At 56.1% G+C, this 14,448-nt stretch overlaps 1 protein-coding gene across 1 annotated transcript in view; it reads right to left on the bottom strand.

The window, feature by feature from the left end:
• The window catches only part of Tmprss6 (transmembrane protease, serine 6), a 25,094-nt gene extending 23,667 nt beyond the window's left edge, over window positions 1-1,427 (bottom strand). The window contains exon 1 of the mRNA XM_013024836.1: window positions 1,228-1,427. Coding sequence (XP_012880290.1) covers window positions 1,228-1,423 — 196 coding nt within the window. The 5' untranslated portion in view covers window positions 1,424-1,427. The remainder of the gene's footprint in view (window positions 1-1,227) is intronic.
• Window positions 1,428-14,448: the final 13,021 nt, after the last annotated feature.

Below are 14,448 nucleotides of genomic sequence, written 5' to 3'. Positions count from 1 at the left end.
CCTCCGCGGGCCCGCGCCGGCCCCAGCGCCCCTCGGCGGGCCTGGGATCCCCCCCGAGGCCGAGCCGGCCCTCCTGGCTTTCCCAGCCCCTCAGCCCCCTGCACCCCGGTGCCTGCCCTTATCACCAGCGCCTTCACGAGCTGCCGAATCGCGAGGGGCAGGGGCTCAAGAATCAATGACCGGGTGGATGAGTGAGTGAGTGAATGAGGAATGGCCAGATGGATGAACGGGTGAGCGAATGGATGAATGGATGAACGAGCGAGTGAATGAGCAAGTGAATGAATGACTGAACAAGTGAGCGGATGAGCAAATCAATGGATGAACCAGTGAATGAGTGAATGAGCAAATCAATGGCTGAATGGATGAACGAGTGAATGAGCACATGAATGACCAAGTGAACAAGTGAGTGAATGAGCAAATGAATGACTGAATGAACGAATGAATGGGTGAGCGAGTGAGTGTCTGAGCAAATAGAGGAGTGACACCGAGTGAACGGCCGGGCCAGTGGGTGCGAATGAGTGGCTGAAGCTACAGCCACGGTATTCAGGGAGCCTTTCCCCAGCGTGTGCTCTACCTCAGTCAGTACAGACGCCATCATTCTGAGAAAGACACCAGCTGCTCCATCCAGAGCATGGCGAGAGGAAGGAAAGAGCACCAAGACTGCTCCTGAGACTCCAGGCGACCGAGTGAGGGCCACAACACCAGGAAAAAGGGCCCAAGTTAGGGAGCCCCCCCTCCCCACACAAGGCCTGCTGCTGTTCCAGTAATCCCCTTTTTCCCCCATTCAAACAGCCCTGGAGACCAGAGGTCACAGCGCTGTGGTGCCCTCCCCAGAGGAGCACACAGGCTGGGCTCAAGTGAGCAGAGGCACTAATTGGTATCAGGCACCAGCAGTGCCCCTGGGCCTCCTGCGTCTGAGCCAGCTGGGCTGGCTCGCAGCCTCAGGGGCCACCTGGAGGAGCTGGCTGGCAAGGGCCAGCCGTGTTTACCCTCCCTGGATGTGAGAGAGCCCTCCATCTCCAGCTGGTGGAAGCAGGAAGCAGACCTCCAGCCCCTCGGACACAGCCCAGCGCGCCCACCGCATGGGTACACAGGCAGCTCAGGAGTGGAAGGGCCTTGCCCAGGATCAGTCAGGGAGTGGCTAGACATTTCGGGACTTCAAACCTGCCCTGCTGTGCACCCCACAGCCACCCCTCCCTGGGTGACCAGGTGAACCCACATAGTTACCTAGGAAGTACCAGAGTATCACCCCCGCCGATGCCAGTGCCGCCAGGGCCAGCCACAGCGGCGCCAGGCGGAGGTAGTCCCGGGCCTTCTTCTTGGTGTCCTTGGTGCCCCTGAACATCCCCTCCGGCTCTGCTTCCTCTCCATCACCTCCATCGCCCTGTCCGCCTGCCGCCTGGCGGGCCTCAGCCCAGGGCATCCTGGTAGGAAACAGCAAAGCTAGGAGCCAGCCTGGCACTTTTTGATGGGGGCCTTTGCTGAGCTTTGGCCCAGGTGGGCCCAATCCCACCCTCACATCGCCCCCACCTTTCCCTCCCTGTAGCGCCTCTGACCCAATAGCCACAGACAGAAGTGGAGCACATGGGTAGAAGATTCCATCAGCCTGCCTCAGTTTCCCCTATGTGCACAGTGTGGCCAGTGGGCTCCTCATAGCACCTTTCCCTGGAGCCCTGAGCTTGCCCTGTGCCGGGCCAGCCTCTGTCTCCCCACTCTCTTAGTCTCTTGAGCCCGAGGAAGGGAACAAAAGCCAATGTCCGCTTTAATGACCTCATTAATCCATGAGTCACCCAGGGAAGCTAGGCTACTGTCCCCATGCGATCCTGTTCCTCAGCCTGGCACCTCAGACACCTTCTCCCATGTAAGCCTCCGAGTACCTCTGGGTGCTCTGCCTCTACCGAGGAAACTGGGCCAAGCGTATCCTAGCAACAGCGTGGTCCAGGGATTTCCTGGCCTCATCTTCCCAGTGTGGTCCTGAATTCTGACAGATGAAGAAGCTGAAGCCCAGAGAAGCTAAGTCTCTTGTTCAATATCACACAGCAACAGGTGAGGGTTGGGGGTTAGGAGCTGAGACAGGCTGCTGTCCACCCCATCATTACCACACATCCAGTGTACACAATGCCGCTTTGACCCCTGAGACTGCTTTGGGACAAGCCTTCAGAAGTGTGGGGACCCTTCCTAGGCCACTTGCTGCCAGGATCCCCAGACCCAGGGCCCCCAGCTAGTTAAGCTTCCTCTGTGGTGGCCCTTGATCCATCAACCTCATGTCTAGCCTTGGCCTTGCCTCTATTTGAGAAAGATCTGGCTGTAGCGGGTGCTGGGGACTCAGGCCTGTAACCATAGGTATCCAGGAAGCTGAGATCTGAGGAGCATGGTTTGAAGGCAGCCTGGGCAAGAAAGTTTGTGAGACTCTTTATTTCCAATTAAGCAGCAAAAAGTCAGAAGTAGAGCTGTGGCTCAAGTGGTAGAGCATTAGTCTTGAAAGAAAAAGCTAAGGGACAGCCTCCAGGCCTTGAGCTCAAGCCCTAGGGCACCTGGCAGATGCAGTAGTGCACCTCTGTAATCCCAGTACTCGGGAGTCAGAGGTAGGAAGATTGCAAGCTTAGGGCCAGCCTGGGCTATGTAGAAAGACCCTGTCTCAAATAATCAGCCTATGTCTCACTCAGCAAAGGGCCTGCCGCAGCATGAAGGATGGACGGCAGGTGGATGGCGGGGTCAGCCAGGACTGCGGTCCCAGGAACAGGGGTCTCTCCTGTAGCTCACTGCCTGCCGCCGTCAGGAAGCAGGCCTTGGGCCACCAAAGGAGTCCATCTCCTACCTCCCCAACTCCCCAGAGCCCCATGACTCCCACCATCACCCAGGCACAGCCTCTGCCTTCAACCCCAGTGGGCCGTCCAGACACGTTGCTGGTGAATTCCCACCTCACCTGGTGCCGGCTCCCAAGGCCTGCACGGCTCACCTGCTCCCATCCTCCTCAGCACAGGCCAGAAGAGCCCCACGTGTCTCCCGTCCCCTTCGCCGAGTCAACCTCTGCTCCCCACCCAACCGCCCCCATCCACCTCAGGTCCTTTGCACTGGCCATCCCCTCTGTCTGACATGTTTTTCCTTCAGTTTGCCTCAGGACCTGCACCTTTACTGTCCTTTGAGTCTTTACTCAAGTGTCTCATTTCCTAAATGGCCTTCCCTCACCACACTCCTCTATAAACTCACGCAACACACTATGGGCCCTGGGTCTTTGCCTGGCTGTTGTTGCTCAAGAGCAGCCTCTGCTCCATCCCCAGGGCGGAGCCAGGCGAGGAGCCGCCATGATGTCTGGGATGGATGAATGCTGAGACCCCAGTTCTGTCCTGCCTTTGCCTGAGGGCCCTGGGGTGACTACAGCTGACCACTTCTCCAGCCTCCTTCCTCCCCACCTTCATCTCCACTCAGTGACCTTGATCTTCTCTTTCTGCTGAAGTCCAACAGTGAGCTGGGCACTGGCGACTCACGCCTGTAATCTGGGTTACTCAAAAGACTGAGATCTGAGGATCAGGGTTCAAAGCCAGCCTGGGCAGGAAAATCCAAAAGACTCTTATTTCCAAGGAACCACCAACAATCCAGAAATGAAGCTGTGACTTAAGTGATAGAGCACCCATCTTGAGCAATAAAGCTAAAAGATGGTGCCTAAGCCCTGGTTCAAGCCCCAGGAATGTTGTACATGCACATGTATGAACGCTCACAGACATACCACACACACACACACACACACACACACACACACAGCAATGAAGAGGGCAGCATACTTTACAGGTCCAGAGCTGGTAGTCAGTCATGACACTTGCATCTGGAGTCCCCTAAGCTCCCCTCCACTGCAGACACTGAACTTAAAAATCCCTCTCCAAGCCGGGCGCTGGTGGCTCACGCCTGTAATCCTAGCTACTCAGGAGGCTGAGATCTGAGGATTGCGGTTCAAAGCCAGCCCGGGCAGGAGAGACTGTGAGACTCCTATCTCCAATAAACCACCAGAAAACCAGAAGTGGCACTGAAGCTCAAGTGGTAGAGCACTCGCCTTGAGCTGAAGAGCTGAAGGACAGCGCCCAGGCCCAGAGTTCAAGCCCCATGACCGACAAAAAAAAAAAAAAAAAAAAGATCCCCCTCCACATCCCTGCTTTGCCTGAGCAGCCCTTCTGACCCCGCCTACCCAGCTGAGGCCACGCCTCCTCCAGGTAGCCCTCCTACAGTTCCTGGGGCTGAAAGGGCCTGCCCCACCACTGCTGTTCACCCTGTAGGCATCCTCTCTGTCCCCAGACCCCGAGCCCCTGGAAGGAGGGACTGTGCCCCAATAGCAGTGGATATGGTCTCCCCTGACACCTACCCCTTACCCCATCGAGTCTTCTGACAGTGGATGGCCCCTAGGTCAATTTCACTGGGCTGAGGCTGCGCCAAGCTGGCACAGCACTTGGCACAGGCCACTCAGATGGAGATTCAACCATGTTGTGGGAAGTCCTGCTGTGTGCCAACCTTGGAACTGGCAGCGGCAAGACCAACCAAAACAAAAACCAGCAACAACAACAACAAAAACCCTTTCTGTTCACCTCCAGCAGCCAGGGCTGATTACTTTGCTGCTTCTTTTCAGTGATGGGGAAGCTGAGGTACAAGGGGGTGAATTCCTCTAGCCAGGGCCCAGCGGGCACTCTGGGAGCCCAGGAGGAGCTTGTCAGGCCGGTGCCTGGAGGGAGCTTGCTCTGAGCTGCCATCACTGGGTCTTGGGCATGGGGTGGGGGGAGAAATGGGGTGCTGGCTTTGGGGAAGGGTCCCTGGTACACACAGAAATCACAAGCTGCTAGGCACCGGTGGCTCACGCCTGTCATCCTAGCTACTCAGGAAGCTGAGATCTGAGGATCATGGCTCAAAGCCAGCCCCGGCAGGAAAGTCTGTGAGACTCTTATCTCCAGTTAACTACTAGAAACCAGAAGTGGTGCTGTGGCTCAAGTGGTAAAGCTGAAGAGATCAGGGACATTGCTCAGGCCCAGAGTTCAAGCCCCATGACCGACAGAAAAAGAAAGAAATCACAAGCCCACAGAAGTATGCACAGATCTAAGCAGTGCACACACACTTGTTTAAGACATTCAGACTCATTGCTGATGCCCCCGCCACATGCGTGGGTACACACACACACACACACGCACACACACACGGGCATACACACACATTGACACATGCCAGCTGAGCCTGCGAGTGAGACGCCCATGTGTAGGGCACACCTTAGTACCGTGTGAGACTCCAGGCCTGCCTCACAGCCCAGAAAGCCCAGAGGAGGCTGGTCATACGGAGGAAGAACAACATGTCCAGCACTGCAGGGCAGAAGGGTGGCCAGCCCAGCAATCAGCCTCTCTCTGCCCTCTAGCTCCTAACCCTCATCCCTCCAAGCCACCGGAAGCAGCCACTCAAATAGCTGAGCCCACTCAGCGCCTGCAGCCCCAATGCAGGCTCGGTGGGCCCGGCCGGCTCTGCGCGCAGGTCACCTGCAGGCCTTGCCTCAGCGCGGGCCCCCGCTCCTGGGAGCCAAGGCTAGCTCTTTGAGGGTTCTTAGGTCCTCATCCCCTCTCCTGGGTGGGGGGTCCCTGCTTACCTGTGGAAGTGGTGGGTGTGTGCCCGGCCTGCACGCAGGCCTCCAGTGCCTCTGTTTATCCAGGCCAAGGTCTCCCCACCCCCACCTGGCCTGCCCGGGCTGGATCAATGGCTCAGGGCCATGGCTGGGTGTCCAGCCCTTGTTCGGTGTGGCCTGTGGCCCCAAGCTCCATGGGTCTCCTGCTGGGTCTGGGACGGCACTGGGACCGGGTGCAGGTAAACAGGCAAGAGGCAGATGGCAGGCAGTGGCTGCCCCGCCCCTCTCCACCCCATGGGCAGGCAGGTGCGGGAGACCTGAGCTCTCCCCTGGGGCTGTTGCCTGGTGACATACCTGCCTGGTAACAGCCCCTGGTCCCCAAGAGCATGAGAGGGGGCAATGGAGGATTGGGGGTGCAGAGGCCCACACCGGTGAAAGCAGGGGTGCATGCTGATTCGCTGACCTGCTCAGGTGAGAGCAGAGGAGCCAGTGGCCAGACAGACAGACAGACAGACAGACAGAGGCAGGCCACGGTGTGTCTGTTTGGGGAATCTTTCAATTGCTAAATCATTCTAAAGTGTCCCACCATTGGATGGGGTCACTGGGCATGGGGACTCTTGGCCACTTGGGGCATGCCTGACCTGAGGCCGCGCTGGATTGTGGGTAAGATAGGTTGCCCAGTTTCCAAGCCCCTGGGCAGGAAAAAAAATGAATGACTGCCAGAATCGGTTTCACAGGGATCCAATGTGGAAATGGCAACATTGTGCTCTCTTGGGTTAGGCAGCTTATGGTTCAGAGGACTTTCACTTGTGCTTCTGTGTTTTCAATCGGCTGCTAAAGAATCCGGTTACAAGTGGGGCTGGTAGACCCTGCTGGAGAGACGATGAGTCGGAGCGTGCCCGGCGGTGGTGGGCACCGGGGCTTCCTGCCAGCATGCGGCCGAGGTGGTGGGCACCGGGGCTTCCTGCCAGCATGCGGCCGAGGGTGAGGGGCTTGCGTCCCAGCAGTGTGTCCTGCAGCCAGAGTGCAGCACACCCGGTCCCGGGGACTGCAGGCACGTGGGTTGGAGTGTGAGTGTGAGGTCTGGGAATGTATATGTGTGTCTCTGATGCGTGTACATTGGGACATTTTACAGAATGTGGGTGTGTTTATTGCTATGCGACAGGGGGTACACAATATTCTGGGAGTTGGGGTTTGTGTGTGGTATGAGGCATATGCAGTGTGTGCAGTGTGAGGTGTGTGCAGCATGAGGTGTGTACAGTGAGAAGTGTGTACAGTGAGAGGTGTGGGTAGTGAGAGGTGTGTACAGCGAGAGGTGTGTGCAGTGTGAGGTGTGTGCAGTGTGAGGTGTGTGCAGTGTGAGGAGTGTGCAGTGTGAGCTGTGTGCAGTGTGAGCTGTGTGCCGTGTGAGCTGTGTGCCGTGTGAGGCGTGCACAGTGTGGGTTTGTGTGTGGTGTGAGCTGTGTGCAGTGTGAGCTGTGAGCTGTGTGCCGTGTGAGGCGTGCACAGTGTGGGTTTGTGTGTGGTGTGAGCTGTGTGTGCAGTGTGACCCGTGTACAATGAGGTGTGTGAGCAGGGTGCATGTGAGCGGTGTGAGGGACCTGCTCACACCTCCTCTGCAGGGGCAGGGTGTCCTTTCCTCTTGCAATGGCTCCTGACGAGCCTTCGTCCCTGTCTGTCCACTGCAGGACCCAAGCTGCTCTGGGCCCCAAGAGACAAGTCCAGCCCTAGAGGGGTGGGGGCCCAGGACTGTGGGGGGCCACTTCTCCCCACCCCAAACCAAGCAGTTCTCCCCTCCCCCGGGCCCCTGGCCTGACTCCTCAGGCCCCTTCCACTACAAGAAGCTGGGGGTGGAGCAGGGCCCTGTGTGGTTTGGGGCACAGACACCCTGAGCCTCACCAGCTGCCCTCTGCAGGTGGGACGGCAGCTGGACAGCCCGAAACCAGCCTTGCACAATCAGTGCCCTCTGTCCCCGGCAACCACCAGCCGTGATTGGCCCGGCCCGGGGGGAGCGGCAGGCCTGAGGGGCAGGGCCGGCCCAGAATGACAGCAGAGTCCCAAACACAGAGAGCGCAGTGCAAAGTGGGTGATACAGCTGGGCTCTGAAGGGCAGAATGATGTCAGGTGACCCTTCATCCAGCGGGACTGGTGCCCTTTTAAAGAGAGTGGGTGGCGGACGGGCACCTGCACACGGGGAGAGCACCTGAGAAGATGGAGGCGAGGTTCAGTGCTGCTCCCACGAGCCAAGGGAAGCTGCAGGTGACCAGTGACCGCTGCCCCCCGCCCGCACCTGGGTCTTGAACTTCCAGCCTGCAGGTCTGGGAGGCAGAAAGTCCTGCAGTGCTGCTCCTCCACAGGCTGCCCAGCAGACGGGCTCAGCCGGAGCAGAGCTCGGAGGAAGACAAAGTTCTTCCTTGCACTCCTCACTCCATCTTACAGGTGAGGAGACTGAGGCGCGCCAGGCCTAGCGGGACATGCCTACATCGGAGCCCGAGTTCCCTTAGCCCTGGGCTAGGCTGGGGCAGCAGAAGCCTGTCCCCAGCTTGTGTCCCAACTTCAAACCTCGCTTCTCCAGACACCTGGGAAGGAGCAACAGGCCGGGAAGGACAGGAAGGGGTGGCTAGAAGCCCAAATTGGAGTCCAGCCCTGGCCCAAACACTACGACCAGCACAGCAAAGAATTTCCCAAAAGCAAGCCTTGACACTGGGTGCCGATGGCTCACGTCTGTAATCCTAGCTACTTAGGAGGCTGAGATCTGAGGATCGTGGATGGAAGCCAACCCAGGGAGACTCATCTGAGAGGCTCTAATCTCCAAATAACCACCAAAAAGCTGGAACTGGAGGTATGAGTCCAGTGGTAAAGCTCCAGCCTTGAGTGAAAAATACAAGGCCCTGAGTTCAAGCCCCAGCACTGGCACACACAAAAAGCCAGTCATAAGTCGGCTGCCACACCAGCCGCTCTGGGGCCACACCCTCCCCACCCCCCAGCCAAGTCCTCTAAGTCGTTTACACGAATGTAATCCTTTTTTGTGGCCCGACCCTCCAGATAGGGAAACAGAGGCACAGCAGCTTAGATATTGCCCCAGGTGGTCACAGCTTACAGGTGGCAAAGCCAAAGCTAAACCCAGGCTCTAGTTGAGGGCTGGAGCCACTGCCCCAGGGTGCTTCAAGGGTCTTCAGGGAAGGAGAGGCTGAAGCCCACGTACAGTGTGGGCTTTCGTAAAGGTTTGTTGAGTGACTGCGTGAGCAAAGGAACCAATGGCTGCTCTTTCTCCCCCAAACCATCTCCACCAATGGCTTTCCAAATCTGCCAGACTGTGGCTGCGCCACCCTCCCTCCCCTGCCCCTCCCCGCCACACGCAGGCACCAGGCGAGGTGGAGCTCGGGGCTGGCTGCTCCTTCCCGCGGCACCCTGGCTTCCTGGAATCAGATGGGTCACTGCCCACAGCCCGCACCCCACAGGCTCAGGCTTCCTGCCGTGCTTTGGCAGGGCCCCTGCCCCCAGCCAGGTGATGGGGAGGCCCACACGTGTGCGCGTCACACCCTGGTGTGGGAAAATGTCAGCCCAGGGGATGTCCCAAGGCTGTCCCAGCGCTCAGTGCTGGGGAGAGCTGGGGCCTAACAGACACCCTTCCCCCACCACTACCACCCCCACCCCGTGGCTGCGGCTCAACCCCATCCTCTTGGGATCTCCTGGCCTCAATTTGAGACCCGGGGCTCAGCACCTCTGTCATTCCTGTCTCTCTAGATCTCTAGGTGAGATCGGGGGAGAGATTCGATGCGTATTTGCTTTCCACTTAGTACCATGGATCCCGAGTTCAAGTCCTTGTTCCACGGTGTTCTAGCTGTGTGACCTGGGGGCAGTCACAGAGCCCCTCTGAGCTACGGTGAGGAGCTCCCTGGGGGCCCTGCGGTCAGGATGGAGCTGTTGAGAAGCAGAGGCCTCAGCCGTGGCTGCCCCCCGCCCGTAGACCTCACAGTCCTGTCCCACAGCTACTTCCCCACCCCACAAAGATCAGCGAGTTTGGAGACAGAGGGGTGGGATGCAGTCCCTGTTCTCAGCCCCGACTCCCAACTCTTTGTGTGTGTGGGGGGGGGTATCCTGGGTAGCTAGGATTACAGGTGTGAGCCACCAGCTCCAACTCCCCCCTATTTTTTATTGTTACTACAACTGTCACATAAGTCAGGTAATGAGTACAATTCTTCTTGGCCAATGTCACCCCTTCCCTCACTCTCTCTCCCAGTTTCCCCTCCCATCCCCAGCCATGAGTTGCATAGTTCATGTTCAACATAGTTACCCAATGACTACCTACTCTCAACTCTTGAAACCCACTGTCCCAGGCACGGGCCAGGTTCCCAGAGCCCCCTGGAAGCTCAGGCCTCCGTGGCTTGGAAACCACCCAGCCTGACTGCCCCACCCCCCCCCGGACCCCAGGGGCACAGGGGCAGCTGGCAGCTCACAGGGTCCCCCGAGGTGGACGGTTACAGAAAGGACAGGAGCCCAGCCTCTATCCTGGGCACAACAGAGTGTCACCGGAAGCTAAACAAGAAGAGCATCACCACACGAGGCCTTTAGCCAGACCCATCCTGAGCCAGCGTCTGCTAGCGCACGCCTTTAATCCCAACAACTCAGGAGGCTGAAGTAGGAGGATCTCAGATTCAAAGGTAGCTTGGGCAACTTTGCTAGACTCTGTCTTCACACTGGGGTCTCGCCCCATTGTAGAACAATGTGCCTAGCATGTTCAATTCCCAGCAGCAAACAAACAAATCCACCTTGGCCAGGCCCCAGAAGTTGGACAGTTTGAGGGCAGGGGTGAGGTCAGGAAGGAGGCTGAGCCTAGGTGAGGGTGAGGGGTGAGGTGTGGGAGGAGCAGGCAGGCTTCATAAGGAGGGGGTGGGGACTAGGCCAGGATCACCTGGCCTGGCCGGCCACAGACAGCTCACCCCCCATGAGCTCTCTACTCCCACAAACAATGGCAAGTCATGGCATCTTTCCAGAGTTGGCTGCCGGGAAGCCCAGAAGGTACTTTGCTGGTCTTCTGGTGTCATCCTCTCCTGTGTGAGTTTCCATCTGCAAAGGGCCAGAAGCCCTGCCCCCTGCTGCACCCCTGCATGCCCCCCCGCCTCCCCCCCTTCCCCCCCCCCCCCCAATTAGGGTATTTCTTCTCAGCTCCAGCCTCGGGCTCCTCACCTGGAAAAATGAGGAGCAAGACCCTTGCCTCCCAGGGCCCCTCTTTTTCAGACCGTGACAGACCCCACTTGGGCAATGTGTGGCCTGTGTCTAGAATGTAATTTGTGTTTTTTGTTTGTGTGTTTTTGCTTTGTAGCTTAGACTGGCCTTGAACTCACGACCCTCCTGCCTCTGCTTCCCCAATGCTGGGATTACAAAGTACACCATCAAGTCTGGCTTAAATGTGTTTCTTGAAAATGGAAATGAGCTTTTTTTTTTCTTTGTTGCTGTTTTTGTTTTCTTGTCTTTTTTGTTCATTTATCTATCTTTGGGAGGTAAGGTGGAGGGCACAGAAATGGAGGGACAAAGGGTGAGCAAATACAGCCGTGGTACTCACTAGACACTATGTTGAGAATGAACTATGGAACGTGTGGGTGGGGTGGGAGGGAGACACTGGGAAAGAGAGAGGAGGGAAGGGGTAATATTGTCCAAACATAGATGTACTGTTTACCTGATGTATATAACTGGAACCCCGTGTACATCACCTTTATAATAATAAAAATTTAAATGTACTTCTTGGGCTGGGAATGTGGCTTAGGGGTAGAGTGCATGTCTAGCATGCATGAAGCCCTGGGTTTGATTCCTCAGTACCACATAGGCCAGAAGCGGTGCTGTGGCTCAAGTGGTAGAGTGTTAGCCTTGAGCAAAAAGAAGCCCAGGGACAGAGCCCAGGCCCTGAGTTCAAGGAAAAAAAAAGTACTTCTTGATCCTTTTACTTGTATGATTATTTTTTTGTTTCCAGTTAACTGGGCCACCCACAGCAAGAGCAAGATGCAGGTCCGGGAGATGAAGCAGCAAATCAAAAGGCAATGTGAGGGGCTGGTGTCCTCCTACCTCGTCTCCTCTCACTTTTCTTGGAGCCCCAGATCAGCCAGACCGCCCTCCCCTCTCACACACTACTTCCTGCTCTGCACCTGATGGCTCTCCAGGGTCCCCAGGGGCCTTGGTACCCAGCTGGCCCGGCTCATCTCACCTGCCAGCTGACCCGGGTGGGCCTGTCTCTCTGTCACCCTCCCACCACTGCCAGCTGCTCCCTCCTGCCCCCTCTCCCAAGGCCCCTGACGCCCCACTGTGGCTGCAGGCCCCTGTTCCATCTCCACCTCTGTACTCAGCACCAGCTCAGGTCTCTCACCAGGCGGGGTGGGGGACAGCTGCGCTCCCTACACACCCATCCCTCGCTCACCTTCTGGGGCTGCATCGTCTCTGCCTCCACTTTCCCTGCCTGGAAAGTGAGCACAGGGGAGGAGAGAAGAGCTGCTTTTGCATAAGAGACCTGAAAGGTTATGTGTCCCCGAGGGGGTCACCAAACGCCAGCTCTTATCCATCTTACCAGTTAGGGCTTGCCTGTGGCACAGTGTTGAGAAATGGATAGCTATATTGGAGGGTCCACACCAAGGAAGGCTATGATCAGAGAGCAACAAACATCGGCTACAAGTGCCGGTTCAGGAATGCCACAATTGAATCTGGCCCATCGTAGATAGATTGGCGGGGAGAGAGACAGAGACAGAGACAGACAGAGAGGAACAGAGAGAGATACAGAGCTACAGAAACAGAGACAGGCAGACAGACAATTGATAGATGAATAGATAGATGATAGATGAATAGAAGATGGATGGATGAATAGATGAATACATAGATGATAAATGGACAGACAATAGACAATGGATGAACAGATAGAATGGACAGGTTAGATGGATGGATGGACAGATAAGATGGATAGATGATGGGCAGATGGACAGGATGGATCGACAGATGGACAGGTGATGGATGGGTAGATGGGTGGGTAGAAGATGAATAGATATTTATAGAATGATATCCATGACCACGGGTAGGATTTTCCCAAGCCTAGACATGTGAGGCCTGGTCACACAGGACGAGAAAGTGATTCTTGTTAGTGGAAAAGGTGCCTCTTCACCACTTTCTTGCTTTCTCTCAAGGAGGGAAGTTTCCCTTTGTCTCAAAAAGTTCCCAGCAGTTCCAATCTCCCCAACAGGAATCTTAAATGCACTTTAATATTGCTTTATTTTATTATATTCTTATTCAGTGCTAGGGATTGGACCCAGGGCCTCATGCACACTAGGCAAGCTCTCTACCAAAATCCCAGTCCAAACTCATTTTGTTGTATTTAAACATTAGTCTTCCATTTACAGAAGCAGTATAAAGATTATTCTTTAATAAATGTATTTAAACAAAAAGGTAAACTGGTTTAGGAGGGGAAAATATGAACAATATGGTTGCCAGTGATCATTTAATAGATAGATGATAAATCAACAAGGACTTAATTAAGAACTACAACCTTCCCACATAATAATAGTCAAGCCCTAGAGGCAAGTGCTGCTTCTATTTGGGAAGAAGGGCAGTGAATTCTGAGAAGTCTGGTGCATTACCTGAAGACATACAGCAAAGAAAGTGGACCTTGAGCTCAGAGGAGCCCTGGGGACCAAGAACACATAACTTGTCTGGCATAAGGTAGGAGTTGAGACTGAACTAACATTGAGCTTCTTCCACAATAAAGACCCCTCAAGAAGGGGGTTTACTCCGGACATGAGTTCATCCTGACCCTAGGTCTGCAGGCCCCTTCTGGCCATGGGACTTCCTGTGTGGGGACCCCAGCCCCTCTGCAGATGCGGCTCAGCTCCCTCTCCCTCTTCCTCAGGCGCTTCCTCCACGGGCACCAGGTCCCAGAACCTTGCTCTGATCCTGAGTTCAAATGTAGAATAATGAAGCAATCTGGTTGGCTAGATCAGGCCTGGCCTCTGTGATTGGACAGACCTTCTGTAGCAAGGCTCCTCATAGGCTGCTGGTCCTAGCCATTGGGTCAGGTGCCCAATCAGCTGCGAGCATGACCTAAAAGTGGAGGCCCTGCAGCCATCAGGTCAGGCTGCTCCTCTTCTCCTCTGCTCCCCAGGTACAAACTGTAGTCTCTGGCAGACAAGAGGGGGTGGCAGAGAAGGAGGGGTGGGGGAGCATTGGGGAGGACAGGGCTGCTGTGGGAGGAATGAGCCCCCTGCAGGGGGCGGGGGGACCTGAGCCCTGGCCAGGTGATACCAAACACTTCATTAATTCACCCGGGTGAACAGGGTGGGTGCTGGTACCAGGTCCTGGGCAGTAAAAAGACAACGAAGTCCCAAGTGTCTCGTCCTTCTGGAGGCCCTGGTGGCAGAACACAGCCCTCCGCTGCCGATGGGGTGGAATGCCAGGCCGGGGCTCCCTGGTCACTCAGTGGGGGCTGCTTGGACCTAGGGGTTATTTGCAGCATAAGTCTCTGAGGCCAGTGGAAAGTTCTAGCAGAGCCCTTCTGCCTGAAATTCCTGTCCATACTTGGGCCAAGCAGTCTGAGGTCCAGATCAATCCAATCCATGAGAGCAGCAAGGCATTTTTTTCTCCAGATGCTCTGTAACCTCAGCCACGTCTTTCTCCCCACCCTACCCCCCTAACCCACCCAGTACTGGGGCTTGAATTTGGGGCCCAAGGTGCTGCCCCTGAGCTTTTCGCTCAAGGCTGGCACTCTACCACTTGAGCCACAGCACCACTTCTGGCTTTTTGGTGGTTCATTGGAGATGAAGTGTCTCACAGACTTTCTTTCCCTTGGCTGACTTCCAACTACAATCTTCAGATCTCAGTCTTCAGAT

The sequence above is a fragment of the Dipodomys ordii genome, unplaced genomic scaffold (genome assembly GCF_000151885.1).
Source record: "Dipodomys ordii isolate 6190 unplaced genomic scaffold, Dord_2.0 Scaffold79, whole genome shotgun sequence".
NCBI classification, from domain to species: domain Eukaryota; kingdom Metazoa; phylum Chordata; class Mammalia; order Rodentia; family Heteromyidae; genus Dipodomys; species Dipodomys ordii.
Note: the sequence above shows the minus strand (reverse complement) of the source record. Positions and strands in the feature narration are given on the sequence as shown.